This window comes from Heterodontus francisci, chromosome 20 (genome assembly GCF_036365525.1).
Source record: "Heterodontus francisci isolate sHetFra1 chromosome 20, sHetFra1.hap1, whole genome shotgun sequence".
NCBI classification, from domain to species: domain Eukaryota; kingdom Metazoa; phylum Chordata; class Chondrichthyes; order Heterodontiformes; family Heterodontidae; genus Heterodontus; species Heterodontus francisci.
This window is the reverse complement of record NC_090390.1, coordinates 49,974,533-49,986,830: the sequence shown is the minus strand read 5'-3', so window position 1 is coordinate 49,986,830 and position 12,298 is coordinate 49,974,533. Positions and strand designations below refer to the sequence as shown.

General features: G+C 45.0%; 1 protein-coding gene across 5 annotated transcripts in view; it reads left to right on the top strand.

Moving 5' to 3' along the window:
- The window catches only part of ptprea (protein tyrosine phosphatase receptor type Ea), a 308,394-nt gene that overhangs the window by 243,952 nt on the left and 52,144 nt on the right, over positions 1–12,298 (top strand). For all 5 annotated transcript variants that reach the window (XM_068052727.1, XM_068052728.1, XM_068052731.1 and 2 more), the window contains 2 exons: positions 3,444–3,529; positions 11,158–11,230. In XM_068052727.1, the coding sequence (XP_067908828.1) occupies positions 3,448–3,529; positions 11,158–11,230 (155 nt within the window). In that variant the 5' untranslated portion in view covers positions 3,444–3,447. The remainder of the gene's footprint in view (positions 1–3,443; positions 3,530–11,157; positions 11,231–12,298) is intronic.

Here is a 12,298-nt window from a genome sequence, read left to right as displayed (position 1 = left end):
CTGCCCTGAAATTTTCACTCCGCCCCCCTCCCCACCAGTGTCATGCCTCGGAACTCCAAATGGAGTTCCGAAGGCATGGGAGTTCTGGCCAGGCGCCGGAATATCTGCGTGGGACGGCCGTTGCTACCGGGGAGGTAATTATTCTTTCATTTTAATCTCATTTGCATATTAAAATGAAGGCCCCGCCACAGGTATTGGGGGTGGGGAAGAGCGCACTGAGGCCTCGCAGCTACTGGTAAAATACGACGGGGCCTTCTTGGCGTCGTAGCTCCTGGCGGGCCTCCCCCAGAAGAATTTTCTGGGCCGCCCCGCCAAGACCCGACACCAGAGGGCTCGTAAAATTCAGCCCATAGAGTCATTTACGGCATATAAGGAGGCCATTGAGCTCATCGAGTCCATGCCAGCTCTCCGTAGAGCAGTCCAATCAATCCCACTCCCCCGTTCAATTCCCATAACCTTGCAACTTTATTTCCTTCAAGTGCCAATCCAATTTCCTTTTGAAATTGTTAATTATCTCTGCTTCCACCACCCTCGTGGGCAGCAAGTTCCAGGTCATTACTACTCATTGTGTAGAAAAGTTCTTCCTCACATTCCCCCTGCATCTCTTGCCCAAAACTTTAAATCTGTGCCCCCTGGTCCTTGTACCATCAGTTAATGGGAACAGTTTTTCACTGTCTAACTTACCTAAGCCTGTCATAATCTTGTACGCCTCTATCAAATCTCCCCTCAAACTCCTTTGCTGCAGGGAGAACAACCCCAGCTTTTCCACCTCACCTTGTAACTAAAATTCCCCATCCCTGGAACCATTCTGGTAAATTTTCTCTGCACCCTCTCAAGGACCCTCACATCCTTCCTGAAGTGTGGTGACCAGAACTGGGTGCAATACTCCAGTTGGGGCCTAACCATAGTTTCATCTACACTGCTTATAATAATGCCCATATTTGTGTCATCAGCAAATTTGGATCCATGGCATTCTATCCCATCATCTCAGTTGCTAACGAATGCTGTGAATAATTGATATCCCAACCCAGATCCTTAAGTGACACCACTAGTCACATCCTTCCAGTTAGAGTAACTTCCCATTCTTCCTATACACTGGGCTGAATTTTATGTGCCTGCCTTACGGAGCCGCCGCAACCTTGTGTGCAGCAGCTCATTTAAAAAGCTGTGGTGGGGCAGGCCGCATCCTTCCACTACCGATCACGTCTGTCTGTCCCCGGCAATGGTCTCAGCTGCTTGTGTGCAGGCACTGATGCTATTTTTAAAGGGCTATCAGTCCTGCTGGGAAATTTAAATATTTAAAGGGAAATGGAATTAAAATAAATAAATACATCGCTTTTGCTCCTCTCCCATGCCCCTAATAACAATTATATTAATTATTCACCCGTCCCCCGCAAAACATTTCCCTTTACCATCTGACCTTCCCTCCCCCCGCAAACTGCACAAACTTTCACCTACGCCCCTTCCGCCATCCCCTACGACTATGTCACTAATTTGACCCCATTCTCCCCCTTCCCGTACTGATAAACTTAGCTCCCAATCCCCCCCCGCCCCCCAGCACCAGTGTTCCATCTCGTTTCCCTGGACGGGGATCTGTAGGCACGGGAGTGCTGGCCGCGTGAGATTAATTAATTCACTTATTTTAATATGTTTATATATTTAAATTGCGGTCCTGTTGCTGAGCAGCGGGGGTGGGGAAGCCACCACAAGCCCTCAACGCTGCCAGTAATATCGGGTTGGGCCCTCACGGTGCCGGTGTGGCCCTCTCCCAGAGGTATTTTCTGGCCCCCCCCACCATGAAACGCGATGTCGGGGGGTCGGTAAAATCCAGCTCTCTCTCTTTCGCTCAGCCAATTCCTAAACAGGTCAATAATTTGCCTTCAATTCCATGAGCTTTAACTTTAGCTAACAGTCTGTTATGGGGGACTTTATCAAATGCCTTCTGGAAGTCCATATAATTAACATCTATTGATATCCCCCTGTCCACTACTTTAGTGACATCTTCAGAAAATTCAACCAGATTCAGCAGGCATGACTTACCCTTTACAAATCCATACTGGCTCTCTTTGATCAGCTGAAAATTTTCAAAGTGTTCAATCATCCTATCCTTCATTATAGACTAGCAGTTTCCTGACAACAGATGTGAGGCTAACTGGTCTATAATTCCCTAGTTTCCCTCTCACCTTTCTTAAATGTAGTCAATAGTGAGGAGGACGTGGACAAATTGGTAAAATGGAGACACATGGCAGATGCAATTTAATGTGGATAAGTGTGAAGTGATGCACTTGATGAAGGGAGGAACAACATAGACAGGCAGTATAGTCTGTGATACCATTTTGAAGGAGGTGCAAGAGCGGAGGAACCAGGGGGTGCATATTCACAAATATTTGAAGGTAGCAGAGCAAGTTGATTAAGAAAGCATATGGGATAATTTGTTTTGTAAATAGGGATATTGAATACAAAAACAAGCAAGTCATTTCTGAACTTTACAAATCACTAGTTAGGCCTCACCTGGAGTGTTGTGTACAATTCTGTGCACCACTTTAGGAAGGATGTCAAAACCCTCGGGTACAGAGGAAATTTACCAGGAATTCAGTCACATGGAGAGATTGGAGAATTGGAGGTTTGTTCTCCTTAGAGTAGAGAAAGTTAAGGGGAGCCCTAATAGAGGTATTCAAAATTATGAAGGGTCTTGATAAAGCAAGTAGGGAGAAACTATTTCCTCTGGAAGTGGGTCAGTAAGCAGAAGTCAAAGATTTAAAATAATTGGTTAAAGAACTAGAGGATAAATGAGAGGGTTTTTAAGATTTGGAACACACTATCCTGCAAGGCTGGTAGAAGCAGATTCAGTAGGAAATTTCAAAAACCAATTCAACACGTACTTGAAGAGGACCACCTTGTAGGGATATGGAGAAAAAGCTAGGATGTGGGACTAAACTGGACAGCTGTTTCAAAGAGCCTGTACAGGCTTGACAGGCTGAATGGTAGCCTCCTGTGCTGTAAGATTCTATGATTGCTTGAAGTAGGGTTCTTACTGTTTTCCAAGTAGGGCCAGGAGGGTAGTGAAATTCAGGAGAGAGTGCTCTTGTTTGCTTTGCTGATAAAACTTTGTTGAAGATCTTAATAACTATTACCTCCTCCTCATAAAGTGCAGCAAAATACAAGCTTTTGTTTTAACCTAGGCCAAGGAGGTACAGCAGGTATCAGTTATATCATGTCAGATGATAATAATGCAAGCATGTGTTTGCTGCTGTGACCTGGAAATTACATGGTAACTTTAGATGAGCTCGTCATTAGATAAGTTACTCTATTGTCATTCGAATGATACTTGGAGTTAACAAAATCATGCCTTAGTTATGTAAATATTACTATGCATATGTTTTTAAGACAAATTTCAATGAGGTTCCAACTGTTGGAATAACTCTTTGCCCTTGCACTTGCAGCGTCATGATGAATAATACATCTGAAGATATAGGTTCACATTTGTCGACATCCCCAAACTCAACAAAATCACCTGCTAACTCTAAACGTAAGTAATGTGGCTCTGATGTGGTCCATGTTTTCTGTTGTTTGGAGCCCTACTGTGCATAACAAGACTCTTACAGTCTTCATAAAGTAAAAGTTTGGACCAGGGCCAGAATAGCAGTGCTATTTTAATTATGATGGCCACTTACTAGTGATATTTTGAAGTGATTTATGGTATATAGTGTGTTTTTAAACTAATCAAAACAGGTTTGCCAAATACATCTTATTGAATAAACTGCCCATTTAACAGAAAAAGTAAGCTAGTCTCTTTCACTGTGGAGTAAGTCTCACGATTTAATGCTACCAGTACTGAGCTCCACACAATGTTAATGGATGGAAAGTCATGTGGGCTGTAACAACCTCAGCACTGAATTTGAGCAGTGCCCTCCCATCATGGAGCTAAGATTTGCCCATAAATTCACCATGAACATATTATCAAATCATTTAAACCCACGGGGCAGGTGGAGAATAAATCAAAATTCGTAAAGGGTAAATGTTACATCACTTGCTTTCTCTGTAGAAGGCCTTTGGTGGGAACTTATACTTCTAACTTATTCCAATACAAATGCATTTACTTTACACCTCCACAACTTGATGGCATTCATTTGACAACACAGGGGACAACAAGCTGTCAAAAAAGAAGTGATGAGTGATCCATTCTCTTACCACACCATATTGGGTAAAGACAAACAATGGCTGCCCTTTACCCATGCCTGAAGCAGACGTTAAGCCATTAACATATGCTTACACCTGCTTCCGGTCCCCATCGCAACAATTAGTTTCCCAGTGACAACGTTGGTTATTTTGGGGGAAATATATCGTAAATGTTTCCTGGAAAAATTGCTAAGTTACTTACTTGAAAAGTACCATTCCAAATGCTCCCAATCCATGATCACCAGGATCTGGCCATGGACACCGATCTCCCTCCCCACTGACCTCCCTCTTCCCCACCCCTCGACCCATGACCTCCAGGCCTGGCCAATGCCACCAATCTCATTTTCCTCCTGACTTAACGTCCAGGCTCCCCAACCTCCAATTGCTCCCCCTTCCCTTACCAACGATCACTCCCACTCTACCACTGGACACATTCAGGTGCCTGTGTGCCGTTACAGTACTAACAGATACTCCTAGCTCTTACCTCCATGGCCTACTCCAGCAGCACCTTCTCTTTGTCAATGAGATTTGAGGCCCAATATCCCAGGGTTCCTCGGACTTCAACATTTGTGCACATTTCTGGAATTAAGGTTGTACCTTAAACCACGACTTAAAATGATGTTAACGTACTTAAACTGACCCACAAATGCTGAATGTTGTGATTAGTTTTCATTTGTGCATTCTAAAAACTAAAGTATGCAAATTTTATTACATTCTGTACTTCAAATTTATAGTTCACAATAACATATTTGTGTATGAAGACTTTTTTCATGCTTTTTGAATTCAGTTTGATAACTGTCAGTATTGTTGCTTTGCTTCTGGGGGAAAGCATTATTGTCTTTCTAGCTCAATATTTAGAGGGTACGAATGAATACTTTTCCAAATTAATTTTACTGAAAACAAGAAAACAAAATTGCTGTTGTGAAAATGCTACCATTTCTCTGCTGAGCCCAAAGAAATAGCTGATAAAAACAAGCTGCTGTTCATCCTGCCAGCCTGTAAGAGCAGTCTCTTTATCATTTGCATTTGTGGCAAGTGACACAAACTAATGAATGGATCACAAGACATGCCTTTGATTAAGAACATGAAGAGTTAATATTGCACTAAGTAAACTTGTCTGATCTGATAATTCTTCAGTCTGTAAGGAACATAAAATAAGTCCATATTGGTCCATATTGGACAGACATAATTGTATGGCGGAAAGATCCTTATAATAGACTTGTGCCTATGATTGCCCCATATTTAGTGTATAACAACCATGTGTAAACAATAGACTTAGCCTCTGGGTCCTCCCCAAGGGAGTTTAGAAACTGAAGGTTGCGCCTGCAATTGGCCCATGCTGATGTACAGCTGCAATCTGTGAATGTTGATCTAGCGTGTCTTGGCATGTTGTTTCATTATCTACCAAGCAGATGCTTAGTAATGGCATGTGGGCAATTTATCTCAACAATATTGTTCAGTGGAACTGGAGGCAGCCAAAACACTGCATTAAAAGCACATACACAGTTAGCTGTAGAAAGTTGCTAACTTTAGTTGGTAAATTTATTATAATACACGCAGTTGTTGTAAGCAAATATTATTCAGGAAATAATATTAAACAAGCCAACAAAATTATCCTTCTGGCTACTCTTGAGTTCTTGTACTTTTGGTTTGTTACAATTTGTGATGGAGAAATAATACAGTCCTGTTTATAACAGAATGTGAAAATATGCAATTTTGAGTTTCAGTGACTCCCATTCTGAATTCTTATATTCTAAACTGAGCCATCCAGTTCACAATTCCTCTTCTAAAGTATTCTGGTATATTATAACTAAATGTGCTTTGTATATAAAACATTCCCTTCAATGCTGTGTATCAGCTTTACATTTCCTTTAATGTTAACAAGTTGCTATCTTCACAATGTATATTCCAGAGCATGCTTCAATACTGCTCTCAAACCAGGATGTAGATTCTCTCCTCTGAGAATTCAATCCTACAACATTGGGAAGGAAAGTTCATTTGTATTTCTTGGTGTTCATATTCAAATCGAGGGAAAGTACAGTAGTGTTGTGCTCACAATAATCAGCGCAAAAAGATAAGTTTAGTCGTTAGTGAATGATAGATTTGTGCATTAAATGCAAAAATAGTTGGAATTGTCTTATTTTCATCAGTAAATTGTTAGAATCAGTTGAGGAGGGGCCCCTTTCCTTATCTGACCGCAACAGGGTTTATTTCTTTTAAACAGTGAATGTGCTTACCAATTCAGTGAATGTTTAACCCGTTTATATGCTATGATCATAAAAGAACCAATTGAACAGGTTTTCTTGAGTTTAAACAAGAAAAAGGTTTGTTTATTTTACTTAATATCAAAACCCGATCTAAGTAAAAATAATAAACTACGCGTCAACTTACACACACACACACACACACACACACACACACACACACACACACACACACACACACACACACACACACACACACACACACACACACGAATCTCACACATCCACACACAAAAGTAGGTTACAGAGTGATGAAGAATAGATTGGTTGGATTGGAGTCCAGAACAAATAAAATAATATACAGTCTGTGGAGTCTGGTAATTCTTCCAGCTGAACTCGTGGTCCTGAAGTATCTGGTTAGTAGAAGTGCCCACCTGGTACAGGGTTTCCTTGAAGACAGTGATGTAGATGGTTTTCTCTGTGGAGTCTCTGACTTTAGCATGACAGACTTGGATGTTTTGCTGCCTGCAGTCAGGGTTCAAAACTTACAGCATTAACTGGAGAGAGAGAGAGACATCCCCCATTGGGGTTCTGTACTGATTAGCACTCAAACCTTGTCTGATGTGTCCAAAAGAAACTCCAAGTTTTCACAGAGATGGGCAGACTGTCACATGATTGTCTCAGTGCATTCTCTGTTGCACTTTAATGAAATTCAAGTCTAAGAATTTCAATCCCTCTCAGGCCTCATTGTTTAAATGATTACCCCCTGGAGGTTCATCTCCACTAGGGTTAATCTTCCAAGATGGCTGTGAACATCTTGCTAATGAAAGCGATCTCAGGTCGTTCATTCAACTGTTCAAGCCATTATTCTGAATGAGAGCTTGTTCAGACATGCGTCTCCACTTCGATACCTTGGAATGTGAGGTATTTCAATGCAATTGGCGGTTTCATCTTAGCTGCCAGCTTTTTAAAAAATTGAATGTAGGATTCCAGCTTTCCTTTTTAAAAGTTTAATTTAGATCTCCAACTGATGAATTAAAAATCATCATTCAGCATAGCATGTTTTCATGACATTATGAAGACCATAACGGAATACTTTAACTTTGTTTTAAAACTGGTTTCCAAAAATTGTTACAAAAGTATTCCTTTAAAATATAAAGGGCAAAAAATTCGTCTTTGTACTGCTGCTGGAGCCGGAGACCCTCCGAGTGGTGTGCACAGTGCTTCTGGCACAGCCTGTGTGGTGTCCCGTACTGGGGACAGCATGCCCTGTGTACGCCAGAAGCTTCCCAACTGGCCAGACCATGACATCAAACAGCCTTGCCAGCTGATTTGAGTCAAAAATTGCAAACTTAGATTGTGCAGGTCCACTCAGCATACTTGCTTCTCGCTCACCCAAGGAACATGCGTTCAGCTGCAAGAGGGGTCCTGCCACAAGTGCTATTCAAAGGCCCAACCAACCAACTTGCAAGTAAGTTGATTTCGACTAATATCTGCTATTGAAAAGTTTGTAGAAGTACTGTGGAGTGTTTTTGTAGATGTTGCAGTGAGTTCCTGGATTTGGTAGGGAGTGTTATTGCATCCTCACAGGGACGGCAGTGGATTTGGCAGCCTGTCCACACAAAGGCTGCAACAGGTATAGGAGATGCAGTTGCAGTGCCTCTGGGTCTGCAACATGACAGAGAGATGGAGCAGGGGCTGTGGAGAGGGGAAGATCTGTATGATGCTGTCTGCCAAGTTGAAGCTGTGTACAGAAGGCTGTCTGACAGGCCAGCCAATACACCCAGCGTCTCTGTGTGTATCCTTATCAGGGTTCTCCTGTAGGAAAGGACCATATCCGAGTCCCCTGTAGCAGAACCCGTCTATAACCTCACCCTCCAGTGAGCTGGCACATGAACTATCCTTCCCCGTTGGCCTGGCTGCAGCCCATTCATGCTCAGTGACTTGCCACGTGCAGATCCTGACTCTGTACTAGATCTATGGTATATGCAATGCCAGTATCTGGGCTGGTGGCTGCAAGTGTCGGATCAGTGGTGTAATGGTACTCTCTCCCTCCTGGAGCTGAAGTGTCTGGGCAGTCAGCACTTATTCGATATCTGAAAGCAGAAAATCGGAAGGGGAAAGTTGGGGTGAGGGAAATGGGATGAGTTGGATAGCAAGAGGTCCATGGTGATGGCATCTGTATCTTGCACATCATACCAGATAGCAGGATAAGGATGAGGTGGGATTGAGAAGGGGCATAAGGCAGGAACATACTGTCACCTTGAATGTTCTTAGCGATGCCAGATGCCATGGGCCCTGTTGCAGCCAGCACAATGAAGCGGAGAATCATCCCCTCCCTAGGGCTTAGGAGGTGCAGGCGTCCTTGTCCCCTGCCGCTTCTATTCTATTGTGTGCTTTCTTGTCCTACAAGAGAGAGGGAAGAATGTCATTGATTGTCTTGCACAGTGTTTGGGTGATGTGCCTGCCACAGTGGAATAGCTGGAGGTATGTGGAAGCAGCAGGAGCTGGGTGTGAGGCTGGCAGTGTGAGCTGGTGGTGTGTGAGGGTGAGGTGGAGCATCTGGATGTTAGGTCTGAACCCTGAATGCTAGGGACTAGTGCTGCGTGAGTGATGGGCGTGTGGTGTTTCCTAACAGCACTGTGGGTGTACCTGCACCAGATGGACTGCAGCGGTTCAAGAAGGCAGCTCACAACCACCTTCTCAAGGGCAATTAGGGATGGGCAACAAAGGCTGGCCTTACCAGCGATGCCCACATTCCATGAATGAATTTTTAAAAAGCAGGTGTTTGGTAGTGCAGTGGATAGGGGATGTCCTTTGACGATGCATTCACTGACCTTGACCCATGACTGTGTGAGATCATTGAGCTTCTTGCGGCACTGCTGCCAAGTCCTCAGGGTCAGACTCCGGGCATTGACCTCCCTGGCCACTTACTCCCATTCCCTTTGGAGGGTGATCCCTTGGCGCCTTCTGGTCACCCATGAAATCCTGACCCCTCTCCGGCTGTCGACCTCCACCACTAGGTCCTCTAGTGCTACATCTGTGAACCTAGGAGCCCTATCTCTTCACTGGTGCTCCAATTGGGAAGCACTTGCTTGCAGCCAGTGTCAGTCCAGGCAGTCAGCAGCAGCTGCTTCTAAGAGGAGCAGGCTGGCTGCACCACATGATATCAGCGCATGCTGCTCAGCCACCTGCTGAGAACTCAGCCAGCCAGCAGCGTGGGTGCCACGCGGCTCAATGCCACAAGCATTTAAATGAGGAGGCAGCACCAAGTTGCATTGAGGTCCTGAAAAACATCATAGGGCTCCAGTTTAAATGTACAAAATGATTCTTTACAACGCAGCCGGCGGGGATGTCATCCGACTGCGCCAGCCTGCGCACATGCGCAAACAGGCTTCTGCGCGTGCGCTGCATTCCACATTGCCAAGACCGGTTGACGCATGCGCGGATGATGTCATCATGTAAATTGCCAAGACTGGTACACGCATGCCCAGATGACGTCATCGCATAATGCAGAAGAGAGAGCAAGCAGAGAAGCGGGGAGAGAGCTGGGTGTGGGGGAGAAGCAGGGAGAGAGCGGGGTGTGGAGGAGAGCACGGGGAGAGAGTGTGGTGTGGAGGAGAGCACGGGGAGAGAGTGTGGTGTGGAGGAGAGCGCGGGGAGAGAGTGTGGTGTAGGGGGAGAGAGCGGTCGAAGACCTTGGTGGCGGCGGGTGCGCTCTCCTCCTGCCCTCCTGCCTACTCTCTCCGGCCATTCCCCACTCCCACTCCCACCACCACCCCCCCCCCCCTCCCACCTGCTCTCTCCGGAAATTCCACCCACCGCACCCCCCCCAGATCTCTCCGGCCATTCCCCCTGCCCGCTCTGTCCGGCCATTCCAGCTGCCCATTCTTTCCGGCCATTCCCCCCCCCCTCCCCATCCGCTCTCTGCAGCCATTCCCCAGCCAGCCAATCTCTCCGGCCATGTGTGTACATTGCCTTTGTGTGATTATTTGAGCAGTGCCATCTTTTGTCCTGGCAGCTGCCTGAACATCGCTGACTGTGACGTTTTAGTTGAACAGGCTGCATTTGCACATGTGCCACTGCAGCGCCACCTAGTGGCTGCATTGTCAGCAAACGCAGCCTTAAATGTATTAATGTATTATTGAGGCTGTGTCAAATGGTCACCTGCGGCAAGGCCCCTTGCAAAACCACGTTGAGCATAAAGCTGATGGAAAGGGGCAGTAAATCTTTATTGTGATTTCTGCCTCGTTACCATCCTGTTTCCACTGAAAAACGGTTGGGTAGCGAGAAGAAAATCACCCCCACCACCCCCAATCTAAGTTTAGCCCCTCGTCTATGCTATGTTAGCTGATCTCAGTCAGAGAAGGAGCAGGGATAATATAAATGGTCTCAGTGTCCACAGATAGTGGAGTGAAAAAAATAAGGCAGGATTCCTGATGATTGCTATCTGATGATCTCTGTTGGGGTGCATACATTTAAGAACAGGACATGATAAGGGCCAACTATGTTGCTCTTTGCAACCAAATAACATCCACTGTCTGAGCTCACACATGAGGAAAAGCCATGTGGCCGTGGTACCAGAAGGTTCCTGTAGCACTGTGGCAGTCGGTGACTTCTGGAGAGGAACAAATTGAGAAAAGATAAGTAATTGCATTAATCTCAAGCCACAAAGTCTAGACCATGTTCCAATTTCTGCAGTTACTGAAAACTAAGTGTATAATTTTAATGTGCCTGTGCCCCTTTTCAAAATGATTTTCTCTACTTTATTCAGATTCGTATATTCCTGTATATGTAATTGTGCCACTGGTGATTGTGATTTTCATTGGCGTTGTTCTTTATTTCAGGTAAGGTTTCAGATTTTTCTAAAATTATACTTTATGTAATATGCATCTGACCCAAAATATTTAACACTTTACAGGCTAAGAGATTTTGTGTGCAATCTGAATGTAACATGGCTTGTATAATGCTTATCTGAAAGCTATTTGCTTGCAGTCTTGTGAAAATAATTTTCTAATAGCTCTGCGTAGTGACAAAGGAGTTTAATACTTCTTTTAACATCAGGCTTTCTCCTGCATTTGCAGATCCAATAAAAAAAAATGAAACTTTTTAATCTAAATTGACCAACATTTTATTTAAAATACAATACAAAAGAATTATCAGAGAATAAAATCACCCCAAGTTACTCCCTAATACAAAAGAAAAATATAGCAGATGCTGGAAATCTGAAATAGAAATGCTAGAAATACTCATCAGGTCTGGCAACATCTGTCAAGAGAGAAATAGAGTGAATGGCCGGAATTTTATGCCCCACCCCACCTCTCAATCCCAGGAGTGGGCTGGGAGGCAGGGGAGGGGTGGGGCGTAAAGTCAGGTGGGATGGTGGGTGGTGTCGTGCCTATCACCTACCCACACCCACTGGTATTTTACCGTTGGCAGGGGAGGCAGCAGGCAGCTCACCCACCCTTAGGGCAATTAAGGCCCATTTGTGGCCAATTAATGGCCATTAAGGGTCTCTTCCTGCCACCACTGGTATTTTACCAGGATGGGCACTTTGCCGCCTGTGGAGGCCACCCAGTTAAACCTAACAGGTTGCTCCTGGGCTGATTGGCCCCAGCAAGTCTCGACCCCACTGATCTTATTCTCTGGCCCCCATCGCTGGCTGCATCCAGGGCCTGTTGCAGTCCCAGCAATGGTCACCGCTCCCAGTGGTGCTGGTGGGACTGAAGAGCTGCTGGCCCTCTGATTGACAGGCAGCTCTTGGAGGCGGGACATCCTGCCTCAGAGGGGCGGAAACCATGTCCTCAGGCAATTAATTGTCTGAAGCACACAAAATAGCATCATGGCTTCCAGGGTTGGCGGAGGCGGGCTTGTCCCCAACTTTCCAGCTGGTGGGGACACGGCCTCCTCGTTAA